Genomic DNA, 24,622 nt, shown 5'->3' with positions numbered 1-24,622 from the left:
GAGTTTTATTTTGACAATTAACCAGCTGGTATTCACAGTGAAATCAAATACCAGAACAAGAAGAGGTTACAACTTTTCTATAGAGAAAAAAAACATTCTATATGAAAAGGCAGAGAGGAGTTTGCTATTGTGTCAGACTGGTACTCTGTGTCTCTCCGTTGCAGTGTTTCTAGTGCATGTATTTTGTGATTTAGGCTCTGATTTAAATCCTGTACATTTGTACTCTACCCATGCATTTTCTAACAGGACGACCACTGTGGTTTGCAAGTGCAGATGACATGAAGAACAAGTGTTTTCACAGTACTCAGAGTAGAAAAAAATACCATTAATGTACTCATTCATACATTGTTTTCCCAAGTCACAGTCCTAGCTCTCAGGCAGGGACTACCTCTCTGCACGTCAGGTGGATCCATGCACTTTCTTCTCCTAGTCTAATCATGTATCCCACATCATTACAGAGTTACTGGCAACCCTGTTATAGCTGTGCACTTTATTATCTCACTTTCATTTTAAATTAAAGCTTTTTTTTTTTTAATATTTCTGCCATTAGTATACTGCAACTAGAATGAAACTCCAGCCTGTTACATCCACATCTGCATTTCTTGCTTGCGGTTTAACCCTGCTCTAAGATGAGCAGTCCCAGGGAAAGCGACTGAGCTCATCAGCTGCCAGTCTGTAGCAAGGAAGCATCATACCCCTTCTTACTAATTGCTAATCGCTTCATTAAGGCTGCCTAGATTTTAGATAGACAGCTGAACTCACAGTTGCTATTCTCGGTCAAAGCTCCTTCTCTTTTTCTATGTATCATGGCTCTTGGTATCTCCTCCTTCAGAGAACTCCCTGATTGCAAGGAGGCTGCAATAACAGAGAGAGTGTAGCGGTCAAGTGCTTCGTTCTGCCTTGATCAGAGACAGAAGTCATAATTTTTCCATCACTTAAAGCTTTCCTAAGCACATATCCTTGATTCTTGGAAGCCATCTCTTCAAGGGGAGAGGTATTATGCATCCTTAGGATGTTAACAAAATTGAAGGACTCCTACATATTGAAGTCACAGTTCAGAAGAAATTCCTTTGTATGAGCACCGTAGCAGGTACTATAAGCCCACTAATTCACAGCAAAATCCCCATAGGAATAAGCTTTCTCGCGCGCTTTAATAAGCCTTCAGCATTTCACCTATATGTGCCCTAGAAACAGGTTTAAATGGGTAGAACAAGTATTGCAGCCTGAAAAGAGAAGCTTGGATTTAATAAGAAAGGCCTTTAAATTCTGCTAAAAATAGTTACTGTGGAAAAGAGGAAGACATGAGAGCTCACACCCCCACATTTTTCCTTTGCTTTCACACAAAACCATGCGGAAAAAAGCAGAAAAGACAAGTGAAATTTTGCAGCGTATGTGCTATGCAGAGGAAATTAATTTCATTAATCAGCACTTGTGGTAGTTACCCTTTGCACTCAAAGGGAAGGCCGTTCAAATACGTCACTGCTAGATTTCTCCTGTAGACCCACTGACATCACCAACTTTTTCCGAATGGCAGAGCCACCACTGCAGAAATGCAATTCCAGTGCAGTCAGACATTATTATTTTGAACACTTAGTAAAAAAACCCCAAACAAACAAAAAACAATCTCCCCCTATTTCTCAGTCAACAGCTCAGAGAAATATCAGAAAGGGCAGAACTGGGTAAATACTGAAAACCAAAACACAGCACCTACTCTCCAGTGAGGATTCATAGCCACATTCCTTTCTTCAGAACTGCCATCCCTTTTATTGGTTTTGATGTGAATCAACATTCCCATCTGTGTTAATGAGAACTAAAAGTACATGTGCGTGCTGTTAATACAAGAATGTCCAGGCTGAATGGGAAGTATCCCAGATGTGTTCTCAGAGACGTACATCACCAAAAAGTGATTGTGCACGTGCACTAAAAGCATCTTTGTCAGACAAATGATCCCATTGCAAAGCAGAGTAATATTTTTAGGAGGTTTTTTTTCTCAGCATTTGATGGCTGTAATATCAGCATGTGGAATATGAGATATATGGAGTAATGAACCGAATTCAGCTGATAACACTCATCTGTTCACCAGTGGAAGTAAATGACACCTTTTTTTCTTTTCCTGTAAGAGAAGGAAGGCAGCCTTACCAAAGAGATCCCAGCGGCCTGAGAAGTTAAGCCGTTCACACAAAGCTAGACTCTCCCCTACGCAATGTCAATAACAAATGAAAAAAACTTTGTGGAGAAAGAGAAAAATCCAACAGTTTTGGGTTACAGAAAATCACCTTCATCTTAGAAAGGAAAATAACAATAACAAAACCTCCACGGCTCAAGAGATTTCTTGTTTTCATTTTTCGCCCTAGCCGTCCCCAACCTTCAGCCTGTAAAACTGTCAAGATTTGAAGAAGTTAAATGCTTCATCCCAGCACAGATTAGAGCTCAAGTATGGCCTTGTTTACAGAAGAAAAAAAAAAAAAAAAAGGAAAAAAAAAGAGGACTTTCAGCAAACAAAGGCAGGTTTCACTTGTGCAACCTACTTTCAGCATGGCAGGACAAGACAGCACCGACCCCTTGGAAGCATGCGAGGGAGTCTGCCCCTCTCGTGTCCTAGACCCTTCACCAAGAGGTCTCAAAACTAATTTCATCCAAAGATGCTGCTGAGTGATGGCCCACTTCAAGGGGTTTGGCGTTCAGTGTGCACTGGTGCTCAGGCCAACTGAAGGAGGAAACCTCAGGCAGCGTCCCCCTGCTGGGCTCAGTCCTCTCCCTGTGTTCAGCAAAGGTCATATGTGGGGGATCCCTCCCCTGGCATCGTCCCCTAGGTACTGTGCTCCTCCACCATCCTGGGCCCAAGGAAGTCCTCGCTGGACCTGTGAAGGCCATTTTAAACCTGGGCGATGGGCTCAGAGGCAGTGTTTGCTCCTATACAGTGCTCTGGGCTTAGCGCACCACTGTTCATCAGCCTGTGCGGTGTGATGCGTGCTCCAGAGACCAGCGGTCCTGTGGCCTTCAAGAGTGGTTTGCATGCTGTGGCAGGCCTTTCAGAGGGCTAACAGCTTTGCAATCAGGTAACATCCAAGCTAGCAGACAGACTCTCTTTCCCATCATCACTCAGCTAGCCACATCCACAGATTCCTTATCTCAGCAGGGCCAAACTGAAGGGTCAAAAACTCTGCCCTCATAAGAGCAAGGCAGAGAGTCACTGCTATCAAAGTGTGCTGGGGACGGGACAAGTATCAAAAGCACAGTGCATGGCTGGGACCAGAGTCCAGCAACACTCAGGGCAGGCAGCATGCTGGGCGCCAGCCCGGTCATGCACCGATAAATAACATGCTTTGGTGACATGGTGCATTAGAAAGCACAGGTAGTTATGTCTGCTGTGCCATGGTAAGTCAGGAGCGATGAATAAATTTTAAAAAATCTTCTGAACTCAGGAACAGTGAGGGGGAAATGTGGAAAATTAATTCAAATATGTTAAATGCAAAATGCACCCACATTGTTTGGCAAGTGTAACATCGTCCCGATTACGGCGTGGATATTTGATTTTTACTGCTCAAAGCACCAGGGGTTCTTGCCAAAAACAAAGTCACCTTAATAATCTATAATTAACCTTCTTCAATTACCCTCACAGCAAACTGCTGTACTTTGTTATTGTGAGGCATCACTGTTTGTGAAAACACCACGCAGAAGAGCCCAGCGTTCTCACATGGTCCACACAGGAAAGAGTGGGCAGGTCTCTGCCCCCACGGCATGCAAGCTGGCACTCACAGTTGCCCTCATCCACCCCTCCTCCTCTCAGGATAGTTCCTGCAAGCTCTTCCCCTGCAGCAGAGGTGGTTCATGTGCTCTTAAACGAGAACCCAAGCATCTCCTATGGTTTCCACCCCAGCGCATGAAGATAGAGCAGCAGATACACTGGTTCTCCTCAACAAAGCAGGCTGCGCTGGTCGCAATGGCTGTGCCAGCCCTCCCAGCCAGGGAGTCACAGCCCTCGGCAGTTGCAGGCTGTGAAGAAGACATGGGCTGGTTGTTTTTTTTTTTAATATTAGCACCAGCTATTTCAGCACAAACTCTGGGTGGCTCAAACTCTGTCGCCGGCTGTACTGTGCTGTAAGTTACTATTTGTGCCGGTGGCTTCGTAGGCTTCTGCTGGCTCATAAGGGACTGAGAGCCTTGGTCCTGTTTTCACAAGCAGCTTAGCCTGCCAGGGCACGGTAGCTCTGCGGGAGCATGACTGTGCCTGAGGTGGCCTCATCCTGACTACCCTCACCATGGCCCCAGGAGGGAGAGCAGGGACAACACGGCTGCCGCACCAGGTGGGTGATCGGGTAGACACCGCTAAAATGCCCGTGCTGGGCTGTGTTCTCCATTTTTGTGTTATTACACACAAGATATTTAAATGCAGCAATGAGCAAGCATTGAAAAGGGACCTGCTTGACCTCAGAGGGCTGCTGGAGCCCTGCCTCTCCTGGCAGGCAGGGCACCTGCGCTCCCTGCTCCGGGTGTTAGCAGTGCCGGAGTGGAGCTGAGGACAGCCGGATCCCTGGAAAGCCTGCCTAATCAGGCATTTTGCTAGTTGGCACAAGTGACTGCATCATGGGGAAGATGATTTTCAGTCTGATTCCTATCCAGATAGGACAGTTGTGTTCTGTGTTACCCGGGGAACAGAGCCTGCCCTTGCATTCACTGGGGAAAAAAGTGTAAGGCTCTGCGTTGGCTTCACAGTGGACCACATGGAGGCGAGGTCTGAGGTCTTCGGTCCTAGAGGTTTTGCAGAGGTCCACGGAAGTTCAAGCTGTCCTAATCATAAAACCGCAGTGACAATGAGAAACTGACACAGTGCAAAGGTAAGCATGAATATGTTTAAGCATGTGGGTCAACATGATGACGTGCATATATGAAAATGCATGTGTAAAATGAATGAATCAAGGTGTGAAATAGCATGTTTGAGAAGCAGCTTTTTAGATCTGCCTTCTACATGAGATCTGTTGGGCATTTGTCCTGCCAACTTGTAAGTGGGTTTTGCTTGTCCGAATGTTGTTTTGATTTTAGCAATCCACAACTGATCCACACGGTGCTTGGTTTCTAGATGCCGGCTTGCAAAAATCCCAAGAATTACTTCCATACAGTCAATCAGAGAGAGGGACAAATCTCACTCTGGAACGTTTATCCCTCAGAGCCTGCTTGGAATCTGGTTCAACACACTAACCCAACAAAGAAAATAAATAAAATCAGCCTGCTTTTCTTGGCCATCTTTGTGAGCTGCGTCAATTTACTGGAACATGAGACAAGCCCAAGAACCAGCGTCAGCAGCAGGATCTGGTGGGCTGAGGGCAGAGAAAAGGGACAGGTCCCTGTTGGCAAACGCTGGGCATTAAATCAACTCTGACTGTTGTATGTAATTTCACCCAAACCATTGTGTTTGGACCTCTCCTGTCTTTGAGAGTGGAGCAAGGCAAATCACACCTCGTGCCCACTAACAGCATGTAAATGAGCTAATGAGAATCGATGAACATGCCGCTACCTCGCAGCCCAGTTTCCTACCTGCAATTTCCCCATGTGGACAAGCACAGTGTTTGCAAGTGTGAATGCCATTCTGACACAGATTTGTATATATAACGCAATGCTGATTTCAAGAGGAGTCACGCCTGAAGAGCAGAGTTACACCCTCTGTTAAAAGCAGAGCTGAAAGCGCTACCTGTAATCAGCGCTGCTGGGCATTGTTATCCTCTGCTTTGGTTGTGGTTAGGCTTCATTTTAAAGGCATTAGCTCTGCCGGGATGAAATTTTATATACCAGATATGGTTTAGACTAATCTATTTTAAAAAATCCACCAAAAAAAAAAAAAGAAAAGAAAAGAAACATCTATTTCTAAGACTAACAGTAAGAAAATAAGAAGCTTTTTTCCCCTGTGCTGAGATTGTGCCTGTATATCCTTATAGGGCTCTGGCTTGTTTCTGTGTTGGAATAAAGAATTCATTGGTCAGAAAAACACTGTGAGGGACCCTGCTTTTTCTGACCCTATGAAAAAAATATGCCCATATGTGTGTTAAAAAGCATTAGCTGGTTTCAGTTTACATGTGCTCGGTAGAGGGATCAGCACAGAAAGCCTCCAAAACCTCCATCTGCAGCAAGGTTGTGCTGGCAACCTGCAGACTGGACACTCCTCACGTTGGAGTATTTTTCTTGCCAAACGCAATATTTTTTGGCAGATTTGCTTATTTAGCGACAGCTATGTATCTGTCCTTCCTGATGTGTCTGCAGACATAGCTCACTCCAGTGTACACGCAAACCAGACAGCAACATGGGAAGTGCAAATTCAGGGCTTTCAGGAAGCAAAGCTCAAAAGGACTCAATTCCAGAAACCCGCCAGGTTGACATTTGAAGGTGGGAGGGGGAGTTCAGGAGAAAACAAACAAAAGCAAAAGCCCCCAAAACCTAAAACAAGAACCAAACCTGAAAACATTTGAACCTCAAACTTAAATGTGTTGTCCAGCTTTGGTTTGTTTCTTTTCCCTTTGAAACTAAATGAGAGTAATTTTCTGTAAGTGCAAGGCATGGGACTTCCCCCTTTACATGGGTATCACCACTTTATTGATGGAAACCCTCGGACCTCTGGGGCACAGGTACCTTATACTTCGTTGTGCCTTCCTTCAGAGGCACCATCCGCTCGCTGTGAGGCTCAGATGAGTCTGTTGAACTGAGCTCCCCTGACAATGTATCTTGTCTTCTACTTAGGGCACTAGGAGAAGGCGAAGAAGAGAAGGGGAGGCCTGAGACCTAAACGTGTTCATGAAAGGCCACGAGAACAGAAAAAGAAATCCCACAGCACAGGTGCCATGTTTGGTCTGTTCAGAAGGTGTGCCGCCCGTGCCCATATACACACATGTTCCCTCTCTCACAGCCGCGCCCTGGTTTCCAGAGGTTTGCAATCTTCAGAAGAAGGCTGCACCATAGTGAGAAGCTTTGGAAGGCTGCAAGCACCACCAGCAACCCTAGGATCACCTTTGGAAATCAGCCTGAAGCAAACATGTCTGGAAGAGCGCTCCCAAGCATTTGGCCCTGTCCCTGCCACCATGGGAAAGATCTACCCCAGGGTAAGGTGGCACACGACACACAGTGGACACCTGGCACCGCCCGCCCTGTTGGGTGAGTGTGGCTTCGCAGTGGGCTCAAGGAGAGGGACAGGCTCGGACTCACTGCCCCCATGCCCTAGTGAGATGCTGGCACCGTGCATTTTCCAGCATCAGCACCCTGCTATCACTGCCATGGAGCTTCCCCCACCCAGCAGCCATGCCTCTGCACACCTCCGGACGCTGGCCATGCTGGTTTGGTCTCTCCCCACACAGCGGGCTCTCCCCCCAGCCTGGTCCTCTCTGCCATGTCCTCTGTCAGCCTGGCAGGGCTTCCCGGAGCCACCCTGCATGAACACTGCGGGCGCCCTGTGCCTCCATAGTCACACAAAAGTGCCTTTAAACCAGCTGGGGAGAGCTCATCTGTGGTCACCTTCTTTTTCTCACCTACTACAGTGAGGACTCATCATCAATCAAAACTCCCATTCCTCTGTAATTTCTGAATGGCAGTGGACAAGCTGGGAGCAAAACATCTTACAGTTACTCTCTGCACATGCAAGCTTGTGCTCTGTGCTGCTGACTTTCATCACGTTTCCCCTATTCCAGTCCTCGGTACCATCAGCTCTTCTTGTGCTGTAGCCTGAGCGATCTCTGCAGTGACTAGCCCTTCGAATCAGACCGAATCTGATTAAAGCTTATTTTTCTACTGGGTAAACAAGATCACCCCTTTGAGGAGCATTGTTAATTAATAACCCCTTTCCATCCTGCTCACCTCCCTTGAGGCACAACCTCCTAACATCCTTTCTTTAGGTAAATCCTTACAACGCTCACATTAATCCCCTGTTTCTCCAGCTTAATGGCTTTGCCTGTAGCACTGTAAGGACTGCCTTTCTGAAGTCCTCTGTCTACATAGTCAATTATCTCATCAAAATAAACCTACTACGATAGCCTGGCATGAGATAGCCTTGGTAAACTCATTTTGCACTTTATCTCATTTCCCATTTACTGAGGCCAGGCTAGTTGGCTGCTTGGAGATCCCAGCTCACATACCACTCCAGGCTGGGTTTCTTAATGATAGCAATGACCTTTGCTATGCTCCTCTCCACTGGCAGAAATTCTTACCACCAGACTGTGTTTTCAACTACCAGTTCCTGAACTTGGGGATTATGTTGCCCCTCATTTCTCCCTACCACCACCCACACATACAACCATCCCCTGTTCACCAAGGCATGCAATCAGCTCTTCTGGTTTGCCTCCTCCTGGCCACGGCACAAGGAGCCTACGGGTTCCTCATACCAGCCTCGTTTATGGCTGGACACATTTGTGTCAGTCCAAGCATGGTCTCACAGGTTTCCCTATCGCAGCCAAGACAACTTAAGCCACGCATGGCTAGGTTACATCAAAGCGGCTGGCATGACAGCGATATTCAATGGAAAAAATGAGAAGGCTCTGGAGACCAAGGATGGGATAAGCAACATTTCACTTCCCAAGCACCAGTCCCAGTGCAAGCAGATGACTGAAGAGCATGCAAAAAGATCTCACACTCCTCTGCTTCTTACAGCCCCCGCAGCTACTCCAGCACGACGGCTGCTTTGACAGACCAGAAACCAACACATTTCCCAGACCCAGCAAACGCCTGCTCTGACACGAAGGCTGACCCCTGAGCTCACGCTCTTGTCACATCCCTGTCAAAAAAGAAGCTGTCCTGTGCTCCTACTGCTGAGGGTTTGGGGTGGAACATAGCGAAGGGGTCTTCAATATAGAACAAAGGCGCAAGTGTTATTTTCTCCTCTGCTCCAAGCAGAAGTGACTGCTTGGAGGAGAGGCAGAGCCACTGGCATTGCCAGGGTATGGGTTGCAGCAATATTGGACCTACAAGAGGGCCAGCATCCTTATTCCCACACCTCCCTCTGTCTCCCGGAGTTGTGATTTTCTCAACTCTCAACTGCCTCGTACAACACATGGTCTGACATATATCTCCAATCAAATATGTTTGGGTTTTTTTCCCTCCAAACCAGATCCTCTTACACTGTCTTGCAGCTTTGTGCAGCCACATACCTGGCAGATCAGTGACAAGCTATTTCCTCACCGATCTCAAATGCTATCTCAGTTTTAGAGGAAGAGGTTTCACAGTTAGCATCTTCCTTTGCCTAGTGATTGCTGTTAAGAGTTTGCCCCTCCTTTCTGCCAGACCAGGGCCGTCGTGGGAACACACCAGAGGGCTAACCATAGCACAGTGGTGTCTTTGGTGGCCTCCTCCAAAGGCTTCATTCCCCTGCAAGTTTGGGTACATGCACGGGGTGAGGGCAAAGCAGTCGAGGTCCTTGCAACACCACCTTCCAGGAGGAATTCTCCATGCATCAAGACAATGTCACCATTGAATTGCATCACACAAAGTGCGTAAGTACAGAAAGGAAGCAGGCAGATATTTTTAAGCCTTGTTAGACGAATGGATAAAAACTGAGCATTCAGTGGTGTTGTTCATGTGTTCCTCCTCTGTCACACACCAGCACTTCCCAATTCTCTGAAATCTAATTCATGAAGAATGAAATTCAGAAGTAACCTTTCAAATGTCGTGTTTTGCTGTGCCTAAGCCCTTTCCCACTAATTCTCATGCCCCTTGGTTCTTTTGGTACATGGCCAAAAGCAGGGTCATTCTGAGGAACAGCAATGTTTTAGAAGGAGCTGGTAAAGAAACAGCCAGAAGAGAAAGGCAGGAGAGAAGGCTCAGGTCACAGCCCAGCATCAGAGAAATCCCTTTGGTGGAAAATAACCAGCCAATAAAACAACTCAAAGTTGCTACAGGGCTTTTCCTAACCTATCATACCTAGGATTTTGCCTAGTCTCGGTTTAAGTCATTCAAGCTGAAGGAAAGTCACCCTTCAGCCTGGCAGGTCCTGGGGCTATAAGCGCTCCCTGATAAGCTAACGGGAATTTCTGAGCACCATTCTCATCCGCCTGCTTCCCCAGACCTCAGCTAGTGCCTCCACCTCTTCCTTACTCAAGTTTAGCTCTCATGCCTGTACACAACCTGTGGTTTCCTTAGACAGCTTGAACACACTTGCAACTTGCTGGCAGAAGAAGAGACCCTAACTCTCCAGCCTTGCTCCTTTCCCACCCTTATTTTTACACACTCTCTCACCTTCACCTAACTCTATTTTGCCAGGACGGAGGGCCAAATGGGCTTTATGCTGGATGTGGATGGTCCTCACAGCAGGAGGTGGATGCATGCAGCTGGGAGGAGGGAAAGCTGGAGGGAAAGAGGAGGAGCAGTAGTTTTTGGAGGGATCCAGTAGTTAATTTGCCTCCGCTGTAGTGTGGAAGCACATGTTGCCTGTGCAAACCACACGTGTTTGGCCACATCTGCTGCTGTTGCAACGCCAGGAGCCTTAGCAGAGCTACCACTGGGATCACAGTCTCTCCCAGAAGGCTGGACTCCCTCTCCCATGGCTGTTCTTCATATTCCTTGCACCTGACACATCTTTTCTACAGTGTGGCCTGCAATTATATTCCCCAGACCGTATCTTTTCACACAGAAAGGAGAAACCTGCCCTCAGAGCAGAATGCACATTCAGCACTTTAAACATTGCTGCTTCTGCAATGCAGGAAGAGCATCGTGTTTCAAAACCTATAGCATGATGAAACCTCCTCCCCTCCCATCCCCAAGTGGCTGGCCACATTTAACTCACCACATCCTGCTAGGGCGTATCTTCATTGGAAAGTGCCAAGACTCTCAAAATTTAGCCTGCCAGTGGCTGTAAGGTGAATTGAGAGTGACTGTAAGGCAGGCTTGATGGACCCCTCTGCTTCCAGGCACGACATCCCTCTGATGGGCTCCCCCGGTTTACCACAATACACTCAGGAAGGACATGGACGCAGCTGCCAGCAGCCCATGGAAAGAAAGCGGCAGAAGGGACAACAACGCAGACGACTTCACCCTGCAGGTGAGGAGCACGGTGCCAGCGCTGGCACACAACCGAAACTGAAAACGTCACTTGATTTACATCAAGGAGCAACTGGCCTGACAGCCCTGGAGCCTCAGATCCACTGCTTGAGCCAAACCCCATGTCCACAGGAGCTGGCCGGAATTGCTTCACTGTCATCCCCAGGCTCGGAAGCAGGACTTGCAGCCTGCTGGGGAGGTGCCTGTCCCTACACACTCCCGTTTAGCAACAAGCCAACTATAAACCTAATGGAAGGTCAGTAAGGATGAGTTCCTTTTGCTAGATGTGGACATGAGAGAGGTGATCAGAGCCCTCAGTCCAGCCAGGAGATATTCCCTTTATCACTGACCTTGCTGGTTGTCCCAAGTCGGCATTGCACTGCCTCTCTTTGTGGTAAAGCAACCTGCTTATCTTCTACTCTGCAGAACCATGGTTATGAAACAGACTCAATGGGGTTTTTTTTAATTTTTTTTTTTCTTTTTAAACCTGTGTTAAAGAGGGCTTTTGGAAGGATCCTGAGGAGAGTGGCAGGTGCCACAATGCATAGATTCCACTAGTTTTCCACTGTCTCCCTTTTGCCCCGGGCAGTGAGCCAGACCCTTTCTTGGACAGTTTGTGGAAGGAGGCAAGACTGGACAGAAAGAGGCAGATATTTCTGCAGTGAAGTCTGGTTTCTCGATTAAGAGGATTAAGTCCAGTATTCCCTGAAACCACGTTGGTCACTCAGAGGCACCTGCTTAGCTGCCGTCTCCAAAACTTGCTTCAGTCAAGCCCTTCAAAGTGTCTCTCACTATTCCCCAAATATGCCCACGCATGATCCCATGTCCAGTCAAAAGCCAGTTTTTGCACCTGGCTTCCCCCCAGGCACAGGCTGTGTTTGCAGCCAAGGCTGTTGCTGTCTTTTTCAGCTGTGCTTCCTTGGACAGGATGGAGGGAGGTGGGGGCGCCCCACAGCATTACCACGGGCAGTCAGGCGACAGGTGAGGCTCACCATCCCACCAGGGCTAACTGGAGAAACTGAGGCAGAAAGTGCCCTGCTGTGCCTAGAAAGGAAGCGCAGAGTCAGAAGCACTCGCTGCCGCTGGGTGCCCATCCCCTGCTGCAAACATCCAGCCAGACGGAGCGCAGCAGCCCAGAGCATCCTCCAGCGAACGCTTCCCTCACACGTGCATGCGGAGTCATGCACCACCGCCTCACCAGCAATTGCTGCCCGAGCTCCCCGCAGCGAGCCAGCCAGGTCCCGAGCAGACCTCACGTGGCATTTGCTGCCCCTGTTTTGAATGCCCCTGTTGCAGTGGCTTATTATTTACTGGCCAGTGACAAAGACAGACATGCACCTGGGGACTGAGAATTAGGGTAAGCCCAGAAATATTCCCCACTCAAAAAAATGCCTGCTGTCATTACAGAGAAAAAAGCGCTATTAAAAGAATGAGAGACTGTTAAGGGGTTGGCACTGGTCCAAAATGAACATGCTCGAGGGCCCCAGGAGATCCCTTGGATAGTCACCTTTGAACCTGGGGGCCAAAGAGAAGAGGTGAAAAATGAGAACTCCAGATGTTCCCTTGCAGTCCCATTTCAGGGACAGCTGTAGGATCTAGAACAGGAGGCACTGCCGCATTTAAGAGGGTGCACTGCACATTTTTAGTGTTCACCTTCCTTCAGCTCTTGGCCTGAAGGCCTCACGTAGTTCTGAGGAAATGTCCCACAGGGTCTAAACCAGTACGTAGCTCCAGCACTGCAATGCTACCCTTCACAGCCCCTCCGAATAGGAGCCCTCAACCCTGGGCTCATCTAGAAAGGCACCTTTTTTTAGTCAGAAAGAATTACCCTTTTTTTCCAGATGAATGTGAAGGAAAATTCTGAGTCTTAGTGAGTGCTAACCACAGTGTCCAACACATGTCAGCGGCATGTCAGCGAGCTGCTCCATGGTGGTACTTTCCAGAAGGCATATCCTGGCCATTGGTCCACCACAGCCTAAATTTTCATTAAAAAAAAATACAAGAAAAAAACCCAGAAAGGTGCAACATGGTGAGTCTCTAACTCTTTGCATGGCTCAGAACCAGACGGCCACCCTTGCCAAGCAGGAGCAGTTGTGCCCACCTCTCCACGTCACGGTGAGTCAGGGCAACGCTGCCCTGCACCATCTCGGAGCTGGAGGTGCCCTCTGATGGAGAGCGCTCTCCTCGCCCACCTCATGGGCATCCCATGGGACTCATATAAGGAGATTCCTTTGGGATCAATACTTGCATTTGAGCCTGAAAACCGCCCCCCTCCCCACACCATGTTTGCAGGCTCCTTATGCTGGCTCCTGCTGATGGCTCATCGTCCATCGTCTGTCAGCAAGGAGCCCTCAAAGTTTTTCTGTGACACATCTCAGACGTCACTTAACTCCATTGCGTGTCTTGGTTTCGTTTTTTAGGAAGCTGAAAGAGATCAGGAACCAAGAAACAATGAGATCCAAAGATCTCAGTGCCGCAGAGATCTCTTGTCCTGATGAAGAGGCGTTCTCCCATTTTCCTGTCCCTTTGAGCAACCCTGCAACTTTCCTGCAGCAGAAGCCCTTCCTCCCAGATAGCCAGCCAAAAGCGGGAGGGGATTTCCCTCTCGCAGGCCCAAACCTTAGGAGAGAAAAACCCCACTTTGCTTTGAAGAGCTGCGCCAACCTGAGTAAACTCAGAGCTGTTCTATATAAAGCAGAGAAGCAGAAAAGGTCAGCAGGCACTGCTGGCGGTGCCGAGGCACTGGCAGCTTCTCTTCCCACTTCCTTTTCTGTTTTTCTTTTCTCTGCCAGATGCTTCTCAAACTCCACATTTGCAGCAGGGTGCAAGGAGGAGCAGATAACAGAATGGGCACGTCATACTGAACCTCCTCAGCCGCTGGGGCAGACGGTCCGTCGCAGCCCCATGGTCTCAGCTACCTGAAAATCCCAGGGCCCTGCTCCAGCGCCCCCCTCTCCCTTGCCCCCAAATTCCCCAGGGACTCTGCTCTGACCCAGCGCTACATTCGTGATTGCCCTGAAATCCCCCAGGGCTGCAGCTCAAAAACTACCACTGCTTTCTCTCACAGGCGAGGGGGGGGGGGGATTTTTTTTTTCCCTTCGTGTAAGAGGCACTGGTACCTTGCGGGCTGAACTGGGGCTCTGGAGAGCTGGTGTGCAGCACGTCAACTGACCCCCCCCCGGTCAGTGAAAAGGTTTGGCCTCCAGAAAACGCAGCCCGAGCCACGCTCAATCCCGTTTCTTGCTCCTGCTGCCTGCTGCTCTCCCTTGCCTTGCCTGCTCACTGGATGCCCTCAGACACCTAACCACCACCATCATGAAAGGATAACGCAAGGCAACAGCCTCATCAAGGGCCTCGAGACGCAGCATAAAGCAGGACTGCTGGAGATAGCAAGGACTAGCCCTGGTTTGGAGGAGGCTGGGGTCACCCGGAGCTGGGGGCTGAGCTGGGCAGAGCTGGGGGCTGCGGGGAGGTCGAAGGCTCCTGGTAAAGGCTGGAGGCTTCTGCTCAGGCTGAAGTGAATGAAAATGCCGAAAAAAAGGACGAGGAAAGAGAAACCGAGGCTGGAAAAGGAGAGGGAACACCCCCCACAAGGTCCGCCCCCGGCGCAGACCCCGAGCCGGGCCCCCAGGGCGGCCCTGCTGCCGCGCAGGAGGCTCAGCCAGCAGGAGGGGGCTGGGGCGCTCACCCAACTAGCGATCAGTTCAGATACAAAAAGCAGGAGAAATGCTGAAAGCGCCTTTCATTTTTACTTTTTTTTTTTCTTTTTAATTAATAAAATACTTCATTTCCGTGCGGTGACTTCATTCCCATGTGTCAGCTTCGTTTCCCAAGTTGACTGTGGCGCCTCTGAGAGCGCCAAGCAAGAGGCGGCCCCGAAAATGAAAGGGAACACCGCTCCCCTCCGTCCCGAACCTGCGGGAAGGGGACCAGCCGGGGAGCAAGCCCTCCGCCTGCGACGGGGACAGACCGGCCCCGACAAAGCGCCAGCTAGGGGGAGCCGGGGCCCGCCTCCTCCGCCGGCGGGCCTGTCGCACTGCCCCGGGGTGCCGCGGAGGGGCAGGGCCGGGCCGGGCCGGGCGGAGCCGCCCGGGGCGGGCGGCGACAGCCGAGGCCTGCGAATGTCCTCGGGGAGCCGGCTGGCGCTCCCGCGGCGGGCCGGGCCGCGGCGGGCCGTGCTGGCAGGGCTGGCTGCGTAAGTACCCGGCCGGGGCCGGCAAGAGGCCGCCTCAGCCGGACGCGTGGATCGCCGGGCTCGGCCTCCGCCATCCTTCCCCGCCTCCTCCCGCGCGAAAGGGCCTCGCCGTGGGGCCTGAGGAGGAACGTGGTTTTGGGAGGGGGAAGGGGGAGGAAGGGTGGGCATGACTGAAAGTTCCCGCTGGGATAAGGGAGCTCCACCGGTGCCAGCGCCTGCTGTTGTGGCCGGCCTGTGGAGCAAGGCCGGGCATCTCCTAGAGACCCCCGTGCTAGTGGCTTCCACCAGGCCCTGCTCAAACGGAGCCTCGTGTTATCCCCGGGGTGCAAAAGCTGCCGTGAGCCTGATTTAACCATGCTGATGTTGTGGGCTGCACTCGGCAGAGGTGGCGAACGTGGGCACAGTCACATACCCTACACGCATTCCGGTCTTTGACCCGGCCACGACACCCAGTGTCATCCTGGGCTGCCAGCGTTGCCACCCTGGGCGGAGGTGGCTGGCTGCCCCCAGCCTGCGGGGAAGCATGTGCTTTGAAGGAATATATCCTCTGAGGGAGACATGGATGCTAGGCTGGGTATCCAGCCTGCTGGAGCTTAGCAGTCGAGGCTTTTACTGAACTGGGTGAGATTTTATTTTCAACCTCCCTCTCTGCTGGAATGGGTCCAGAGGAGGGCCACGAAGATGATCTGAGGGCTGGAGCACCTCTCCTGTGAGGACAGGCTGAGAGAGTTGGGGTTGTTCAGCCTGGAGAAGAGAAGGCTCTGGGAAGACCTTATAGCAGCCTTCCAGTACCTAAAGGGGGCCTACAGGAGAGATGGGGAGGGACTCTTTATCAGGGAGTGTAATGATAGGACGAGGGGTAGTGGTTTTAAACTGAAAGAGGGAAGATTTAAATTAGATATTAGGAAGAAATTCTTTACTGTGAGGGTGGTGAGACACTGGAACAGGTTGCCCAGAGAAGCTGGGGATGCCCCATCCCTGGCAGTGTTCAAGGCCGGGCTGGATGGGGATTTGAGCAGCCTGGTCTACTGGGAGGTGTCCCTGCCCATGGCAGGGGGGTTGGAACTAGATGATCTTTAAGGTCCCTTCCAACCCCAACCATTCTATGATTGTATCATTTTATGATTCTTTTTTCTTTTTTCATAGAGTTTTCTGCATTGAAGCAGTCCTGGGGGAAAAATTGTGTCCTAAGATGATGGAAAACTACATGGCAGCAATGGTGCTGAGCGGAGTTGGTGACACGCTGGGCTATTACAATGGGAAATGGGAGTTCCTGATGAGTGGCCCAGCCATCCACAAAGAGCTGGCAGAGATGGGGGGACTTGGCAACCTCAGCATCCAAGGTTGGAAAGTCAGTGATGATACAGTGATGCACTTGGCCACAGCTGAAGCCCTGGTAGCTGCCGGGAAAAAAACAAGTTTAGTGCATCTCTATTCCCTGATTGCAAAGAACTACAAAGAGTGCATGAATGACATGAAGGGCAGAGCTCCAGGTAACCCCTCCATAATGGTGTCTGGGCAGGCCTGTCCTCTCACTAACATCTCTCCCTTTCCCCTAGCTTAGAGCTGCGGCTGGCCCTGGCTCTGCTTTCAGCTGTTTATAGCATTAATTGTATTTCATGTAAAGGCAAAAGTTTTCCACACTGAGTACCTGTTTCAGGATGAACTAAAGAGAACAGAATCAGGCAAGCTGAAGTGGTTTGGCCTTCTCTGAACTAGATGAAAAGATACTGTTTTGCCCACATTTACAGAACATTCTTACAGGCGTGTTTGCGGCCTGGCCTTGAACTCAGAGGAAGGAGGCCAGCTTTTGCGATGGGATTGTGTCAATGGATGAAAAATGCAAGTTCAGCCATGTATAATGTGCACCCTGAGATGCTGTGTTAAAGCAATGCATTTAAATAGAGAATTAATACCAAACTTAGCATGATAAACACAATAAATTACATATAAAATATATTTAAAGGCACAAAGAGCCTTGCTTGGAATAATTAAGTTTATTAAACCCAAAGTCTCTTTGTGGCTAGCTCTGCATGTTTACTTTCTATGCCAGGACAGTCAGGCCAGAGTCGTCTTTTCTGAATGCTGTACTTCCATCATCTCTTTTTCCTCTGCATAGGCACAATGGTGCCGAGGTAGGGGCACAGGCAGTGGGGACTGGCAGTGTGTGGCAGTATTCGGGAAGGGCGCCTTGACAGGCTGCAGTAGCAAACCATATGCAACATGTTCTGTAGTTAGTTCCTAGTTCACCCGTGCCTGCTGACCCAGCTCTTCCCTGATGACCCCGTCTCTCTCTGGGTTCGTAGCCCAGCCTCTTCTGAATGCTCGAATTAAACTTAAATTGGAGCTACTGAGGCTGGGCCTGTAATTTGGCTAGTGCAGGCAGCGTGAAATATCCTGGAAACACTCAAATTTAGCAATGCTATGCAAAGTTTATACATTGAAAAGAAATTGCCTAGACATGCCGATTTTCATCATTGCTGTCTTAGGGTCACTGAGCATAGTGTGACGGAGCTGTGCATTTCCAAGGTAAACCAGGCTGGAAACTCGAGCAGGAATTTATTCCGCTTACCTTTACGGAGTAACTTCCTACCATCGTGTAAAGAATTAAACTATCGGTATTCTTTAACACAGATAATCTCAGTTGGTGGAGTAGCCTAATTAATAAAATATTTAGGAAGGGGTAACGAAGCTTGCCAGGATAGCAAGAGTCGGCAGGTTAAACTTCTGAAAAACACGCTGCTGTTTTGGCAAAGGAGCATCTTGTAGTTCCCCCAGCTGATGGGGTCTGCCAAGGTGGACTAACCGCAGCTGGCAGTGAGACAGCACCTGGGAGCTATTTTTGCCTCCGATATCTAAGCTTGGTGACTAAAACCTGAGATGAAAAGGAGAAAAACCTAAAATTTAAATGTTAGTAATTAATAGCTAAGGATAATAGCACACCTGCTGCACTCCCGTGAGTAACTGAGCTGTAGTATGCTCAAAAGCAGTTCCTATTTGGAAGTGAAGGATTTTGAAGTTAATTTGCATTGGACACTAATCAGAATGACAAGGAGAGGTCAGGTTATCTAGCTAAATAAAGAAATGCAACTTCTTTAGTGGGTCTGTGGACACTTAACCTTGTAAAATTTTGGGGAAAGTGGGGAAAGCAACGTGGAAAAAAAAGGAAGTCTGTTGGGAATGTTCTTGCAACAGCATTCTGGAGTGCTCTTGCTGCAGCCACAGGAAAGGTGCTCAGCTCCAAGCGTTTCAATCCTGACACTTAAAAGAGTTTAATGCCCACTGATGTACTACCAAAAGGAATACCTAATCTATATCCTGAAAACCTGTCTGCAGTCTGGACTCTCCGTGCCATGTTGATAAATCCTAACGATAGAAGTTGCATGTCGATAACTTCTTTTGGCAGTTCAGAGTAAATGGATTTTAACTGAGAACGTAACCCAAGGTGATGCTGTTCTGGCCAAAGTAAGTGCTCACCAGGGAATTGCAGCCCTTAAGGCTGAGAATGGAAAGTTGCTGTTGTAAATTTCACCCAAAAGAGAAGAGATTCCCCCGGAACTGTGGGGGAAAGTCACATTGCTCGCCCACGCAAGGGAGTCCAGACCTGAGAACCAAAAACTGCAGTGACAAAGGGATTCCCACAACTAGTTATGAGTCACCGGGCGGCTACAGCAGGGTCCCTCGAGTATGCAGCCCCAGGTTAGAACTCACTGTCTTAATTCAATGGCAAGTCAATCCCTACATCCGTTATTGCTCTTTGTGATGTGCCACAGCCACAAATTCATTGTTCTTGGCAGATAATGAAGCCAATGAATGAAGTGACACAAGCATGGCCATATTTCTTTTTTTGTAGTACAACTACGTCTGGAAATCTCTCCAGGAAATCTACTGCTTCAAAACTTTGTCTTTCAGTCCAAATCCTCTCCCTGTGGAATTATTTACCACTATGTGTTTGTTTTAACTCACCTTTTTTATGTGTATTGATCAATCCCAAACAACTATTGCTGTCTGCACTCGTGAGGAGTCTAAATAAGTGGAATGGAAGCCTATTCCAGAAATAGCATCCAGTTGCACTTGACACTTTTTCAGGTTGTCTTTCTTCACACACTGCTCTTCGCTTGTATTTCTTCTTTCCTTAGACCAGTAACCTCCTCGGGTTACTTTTAGTTTCTTATTGTTAGTACAAAGGATTCCTAACCAGGATTTGGTGGATTTCCAAAACAGAATTTCCTGATCCAAAAACTCCTACGGCAGTTTTTTTTTTAAACCTGTTTTTTAAAAAAGACCTGACAATGTGATTTCAGCTTAGTCTTCCTAAATTGGCTTTCAAATGTTTTAATATTTTAACTGTTTAAAAGCGTGAGGATAATACTTGTAATAGTTCATAAATCACAAGAGTCTGAGCTGTTGTATACTGGTTTGTTTTACACAATTTTTTTCATATGCAGGTTATCAGTAGTCATCTCCTGAAGTAACACACACAGGTTTAAAGCTGTAAGTAAGCTGTTATTGCAAAATAACCACTCTTTCCTTGTAGTTTAAGTCCTGTCATCTTCCTCGTTTGCTTTTGACTACAGTTAGTGCAATAACACTTCCAAGAACAATCTCACTTTTTATCAAGGACTGAGTCGCCTGCTCTCAACCTGCACAGACATGTCCTGAAGAAATGTCTTTCTCACAGTTCCAGCAAGATTACAGAGTTCGTTTTGTTTTTGTTATGCAGATTTTGATTTTAATCTACCCTAGCCCCTTTGCTCTCTTCCCTTCCCCTTGTCTTCCTGGCAAAAGGTCTGTTTTACCAGGAACATATGAAAAGGATAGTTGGCACAGCTTTTTAAAAATGCATCTATCTTTGACAGGTTCTTTTGAATGTCCTATTATAGGTCATAAGTGCAATGCTCAGTACAGTTAGATTTTTGAAAAAATGCCTCAATTTCCTGATAATCATCATGAAGTTGGAAATTATACTGATATCGCTCTTAACGATTTTGATACATAGCAGCCAGCACTGAATTAATTAACTACATGAAAAGCAGATTTAGAGGCCTGAACATGTTCCCACTTTGAGACACCACAAAAACAAATGCCCAGTTAGAGGTTTGGTGGCCATCAGTCCCAGCAGAGCCCAGGGCTACCCACACCAAACGCTCTGCCTTCTGCTTCTTCCAGCAGAGAAATACGGCCCCGCAATTTTCACTCTGCAAATCACCGCGAAGAAGGATGTCTGAGGAACATCTGGCCTGATGCAGGGGTTGGCCGGCCGTGTGGCACCGCAAAAACAGCAGTTCTTATCTACTGGGAAGGGTGTGACGGTGGCATCACGCGAGAGGCTGGTGCCGGCACAGCAGGCATGGATGCGGCTGGTGAAATAGCAGGTCTGGTTGGTGCCTGGGTCACTCTTGAGGGGAATTCATGAGAGCTGAAGTGGCCTGGCGTAGCAAACCCATTTTTTCCTGTGGGGGAGACTTGCACAGGCCACTTCCATTCTCAAAGTTGACTTCAGTTGGCAGGCTTGCAGGGCAAATAGCCCAACAGCCACAGGACCCAGATGCTTTTTCAGTTTGAGACAGCCTTTCGCGGCGAGCTGGTCCACCCGTTCATAGTGCACAGAGGGCTGTATCCTGAGCTGATCTAGTAAGCCTATAGTGTAACAATACTGTCGGAAAAGAGATACGCTAAAGACACTTAGACCAGAAGTATAAAAGGATCCATATGACTTTATTCCTGACAGCGGCCAGCCCTTATTTATTTTTAGCACATGTCCAGAAGCCAATCTTAAAGCTGCGCTTGGATGTGGAGGTATTTTGGTTACGAGAGCGCTGTAAATAGTGTGTGCGGGTAAAAGAGACTGCCATATGCCAAGTCCTACTGCCAAGCGTGTACGTGAAAGTGCAGAATTGAACAGCTCTGCAGAGTATTTAGCACAGTACCTAGCTGTGATTAGCAACCTCCCAGATCTAATTGCACCAAAGGAAATTGAATTGTAGAGTTACGTGAAGTTTCTGGATCAGGCTTTTTCCTTGCTACTGTGTTCTACTTAGTTTGACTTTCAAAGTAACAGAACACCTGCAAGTTTATCAGCTACCTATCCCGGTTAGGCAGCAAAGTATAGCAGCAACAGTCTAATTTTGGGTGCAGGAGCATGTCAACTGCTGCTGCTGCTGCTCTGTGTCTGAGAGAGGACTAGGCACACTGTGGTTAGGAGAAGACTAGTCTTTTGAGTCCGCTTTTGCTGTTGTCCAACACATTAAAACTTAAATGAAGCTGCTTGAAACCTGCCCTTGATTTACCTTTCTGCTGGAAAAGAAGTATTTAAGATTTGGCCAGAAGAGAAGACAAGGAGAAAAAGGCAAGGTAGAAGAGAATCAAAGATAATTTCATGTTTCAAACCTGTATCCTCTTCCTTGCACGCGAGCATTTGGGCTTAGCTCTCAAAACTTGTTTCACCGTCTTGGCTGGGGAAGCTGGCTGGGCGCTGAAATTTGGATGTGTTTGCGCAGATGCCTTTATCCTATGAATGCACTGGACTAACAAGTGAGTTTCAGAAGAAGCAGCACTGGAAGAAGCGGAGTCATTTCTTTAAAAAGTAAATAGCAGAACTATGAAAGACATGGAGGTGGGCAAGGAGGAGTTAACACACAGTGTTTTGCATAACAAAATCGTGGCTCTGGTTACTGTGGGATGCTAAAGGAGTCTGAAGGCATGCATGGGTTCAAGCTAAGGAGACCAGTTCATGGTGGCTAGGTACACTGGGGGGGTTATTGAACACAGCATTTTGCATCCCTCTTCTGACTCAAGCAGGTTTGCTGCACGCCAGGTGGCTTGGGGAAACGCTGTACTTGCCTCATTTTTTATAGTGTTTCTGTAGATATTTGTTAGTGGCTGTGTTTGGAGATGACCTAGTGCGCTAGACAAACCTTTGGTCCGACCCAGTACAGTTGTTCTTCAGCTTATTGAAGGGGAGTACAGTAAAAGCCAGCTATGCAGACCATGTTGTGGTGAGGGAGAGACCACACTCATCGCCTTCTGACAAACTTAAACTGCAGCAAGGGAGATCTGGAAAACATTTCGTATCAGTGAGGCAGCGGTTCCTGGGGAGAAAAGATTCCTGGGGAGCATGTGTGGTCACTGTCTTTAAAGGGTCCTGTAAAGAGACTAAAGAACTGTCAGGAAAAAAAGGCAGAGGTACTTAGGCGTGCCTTGGATCAGGGATCAGTGTGATCTGATGGCCCTCCAAACCTCCTTTATATATGTCTATCTAGATATGTATGTACAAAATATACCTAATATATATAGTATATATGTTTTCTAGATCAATTATTAAATAAATAACATGAAATGTAAATATAAATAATGCAAATTACATAAATCAGCAGTGGAATGTTTTTTACTCCCCTAGACTTTTAAATTATTTTCACGAACAGGAGTTACCAGGTCTGCATGGGAATATGCAGGATGCACCGGGAATTTAAGGCAAGAAACATGTGTGAGCAAGCAACTGATGTTTTTACAGGGAAGCCTGAATCCCTTGCAGAGGGTAATGCTTCCTCCCCTGCTACCCTGCCTGTCTTCCCTCGGTTCCCCAGCTATGTTTGACCCTGTCACCTACTGATGCGTGTTTCTGTTTCTCTCTTTTCTTTCCTTTCTTTCTTTCTCTCTTGGGCTCTGCCATTCCTTTCCAGGTGACGCATGTCAGGAAAATGCGCTGAAGCTGGATCCGGGGCAGCCGGATGGCTGGAGGATCCCATTCAGCCCCCGGGGGGGAGGCTGCGGGGCCGCCATGCGCTCCATGTGCATCGGGCTGCGTTTCCGCCACCCCACCCAGCTGGACACCCTGGTGCAAGTCAGCATCGAGAGTGGCCGGATGACCCACCACCATCCCACTGGCTACCTGGGGTCCCTGGCTTCGGCTCTCTTCACGTCTTTCGCGGTGAATGGCGTGCCCCCCCCGGCCTGGGGGAAGGGGCTGATGGAGGTGCTGCCACGGGCAAAAGCCTATGTGCGGGACAGCGGCTTCTTCGTGGAGGAGAACATGGCGCAATGGTGAGCTGCGCTCCCAGCACTGGGTTTTGTTAAAATTAAAATAATCCTCACATAGAAGAGGGCGAGCTGTGTTTATACTTAAGCTTCAGTAATCACATTGTGGTGAACCCCTAGAGCAGCATGTGCCTGCCATGGGATCAAATCGATTCAGAAAGTCTCCGAAGTCCCTCAGGGGAAAAATACCTCTAACTTACTTAAAAAAAAAAAAAGTCCGACCGTGTTTGGGTCATGTCAGTGTGACATTTTTTGGATCCAGTATGAGGTAGCTCGACTTGTCATCTCAAGCAACCGTGTTCTGATGAAAGATGGGAAGCAAGGCCGGGGAAGAGCACCAGGCGTAGGGCTGAGCTCAGTTTGAAAGTTATAACCAAATGCGGCTGCAGATTCGGTGTGGCTCTGTGCGCAGGGGCACACAGGGGCAGGGGTGGAGGTACTCTGAATTCGGGAGGATGACTCAGTTCTCGCTCTGAGCCTTTGAATCCTGTGCAGCGCGACAGCAGCAGGTGCTGGGCTGCCTTCTCCCATGTGGCTGGAGGGAGGGGAAATCTAACTCACTGAAACATGTCCTTGTGCCTCTTACTGTAAATCATGTCCCTAGGTTGGCAAACGGGGGGAAGCCTACCATTTTGCCGAGCCATCGCTCCGGGCTCTTGATGCGGCTGGGAGGGCCCGCAGGGAACTCGGGTATATGCTTCTGCCGCGGGATGTCTCTCGCAGCCCCTCCATCTTGTCTCCTGTTTTGCAGGCATTACTTTGAAGAGCAATGGGAGAAATACCTGGCGGAGAGAGGCATATCAGATGGGGTCTCACTGCCCACCTTCCCCCCCAAGTACGGCGTGGAAGAGAGAGACTCATTCTACACCTCCCTCAGCTACGACGGCTGGGGGGGCAGCAGCGGGCACGACGCCCCCATGATCGCCTACGACGCGCTGCTGGGCGCGGGGGACTCCTGGGCAGAGCTGGCTCACCGGGCCTTCTTCCACGGCGGCGACAGCGACTCCACCGCCACCATCGCGGCCTGCTGGTGGGGGGCCATGCACGGCTTCCGGGGAGCCAGCGCCTCCCTCTACGCCCACCTGGAGTACAGGGACCGCCTGGAGCAGGTGGCCAAGGACTTGTACCGCCTCGCCTAGGTGGGGGGGAGCAGGGCCCCCCCAGGGGTGTGCTTACCTCACTGCCTCCCTTCGCTCACTCAGGGTTTTGCAGACTTCGTTTGGATTAAAGCACGCGAGCGTAAGCCAGAGCCAGGCCTGCTTTTTCTGTGTGTGTTGGCTTCCGCAGGGAGGCCATTTTGGAGGTAGCCGCTTGGGGCTTGTGGGCGGTGGCAAGCAGTTACAAGGGGGTTTGGTGGGAGCACGCAACAGTGCGTCTGTCCCG

General features: G+C 49.0%; 1 protein-coding gene and 1 long non-coding RNA gene across 11 annotated transcripts; both read left to right on the top strand.

Moving 5' to 3' along the window:
- The first annotated feature begins 4,194 nt into the window (after positions 1 to 4,194).
- Positions 4,195 to 8,018, top strand: LOC141737857 (uncharacterized). Its single transcript, XR_012585253.1, has 3 exons — positions 4,195 to 4,307; positions 4,717 to 4,838; positions 6,730 to 8,018. It is a non-coding gene; the product is annotated as an uncharacterized LOC141737857 (long non-coding RNA).
- A 6,488-nt stretch (positions 8,019 to 14,506) lies between these two features.
- ADPRH (ADP-ribosylarginine hydrolase) lies at positions 14,507 to 24,488 on the top strand. 10 transcript variants are annotated; one of them, XM_074598499.1, is made up of 5 exons: positions 15,080 to 15,202; positions 16,349 to 16,695; positions 22,627 to 22,739; positions 22,885 to 23,245; positions 23,991 to 24,488. In XM_074598499.1, the coding sequence occupies exons 3-5, from the start codon at positions 22,643 to 22,645 to the stop codon at positions 24,376 to 24,378; spliced, it is 846 nt and encodes a 281-aa protein (XP_074454600.1). In that variant the 5' UTR covers positions 15,080 to 15,202; positions 16,349 to 16,695; positions 22,627 to 22,642; the 3' UTR covers positions 24,379 to 24,488. The 10 variants fall into 10 exon arrangements, with proteins under 10 accessions (XP_074454574.1, XP_074454600.1, XP_074454651.1 ...); XM_074598473.1 differs by lacking the exon at positions 22,627 to 22,739 and having other exon boundaries at positions 14,507 to 15,202; XM_074598550.1 differs by lacking the exons at positions 15,080 to 15,202; positions 16,349 to 16,695 and adding an exon at positions 19,651 to 19,696.
- The last annotated feature ends 134 nt before the right edge of the window (positions 24,489 to 24,622 follow it).

This window comes from Larus michahellis, chromosome 1, assembly GCF_964199755.1.
Source record: "Larus michahellis chromosome 1, bLarMic1.1, whole genome shotgun sequence".
NCBI classification, from domain to species: Eukaryota; Metazoa; Chordata; class Aves; order Charadriiformes; family Laridae; genus Larus; species Larus michahellis.
Note: the sequence above shows the minus strand (reverse complement) of the source record. Positions and strands in the feature narration are given on the sequence as shown.

Bases quoted from the DNA above. Each gene is read 5' to 3' on its own strand.
- ADPRH (XM_074598473.1), top strand. From the start codon at position 14,529: ATGAAAATGCCGAAAAAAAGGACGAGGAAAGAGAAACCGAGGCTGGAA. The intron at 15,203-16,348 runs GTAAGTACCCGG...CTTTTTTCATAG, and splicing joins GTGCTGGCAGGGCTGGCTGC to AGTTTTCTGCATTGAAGCAG. The intron at 23,246-23,990 runs GTGAGCTGCGCT...CCTGTTTTGCAG, and splicing joins GAGGAGAACATGGCGCAATG to GCATTACTTTGAAGAGCAAT.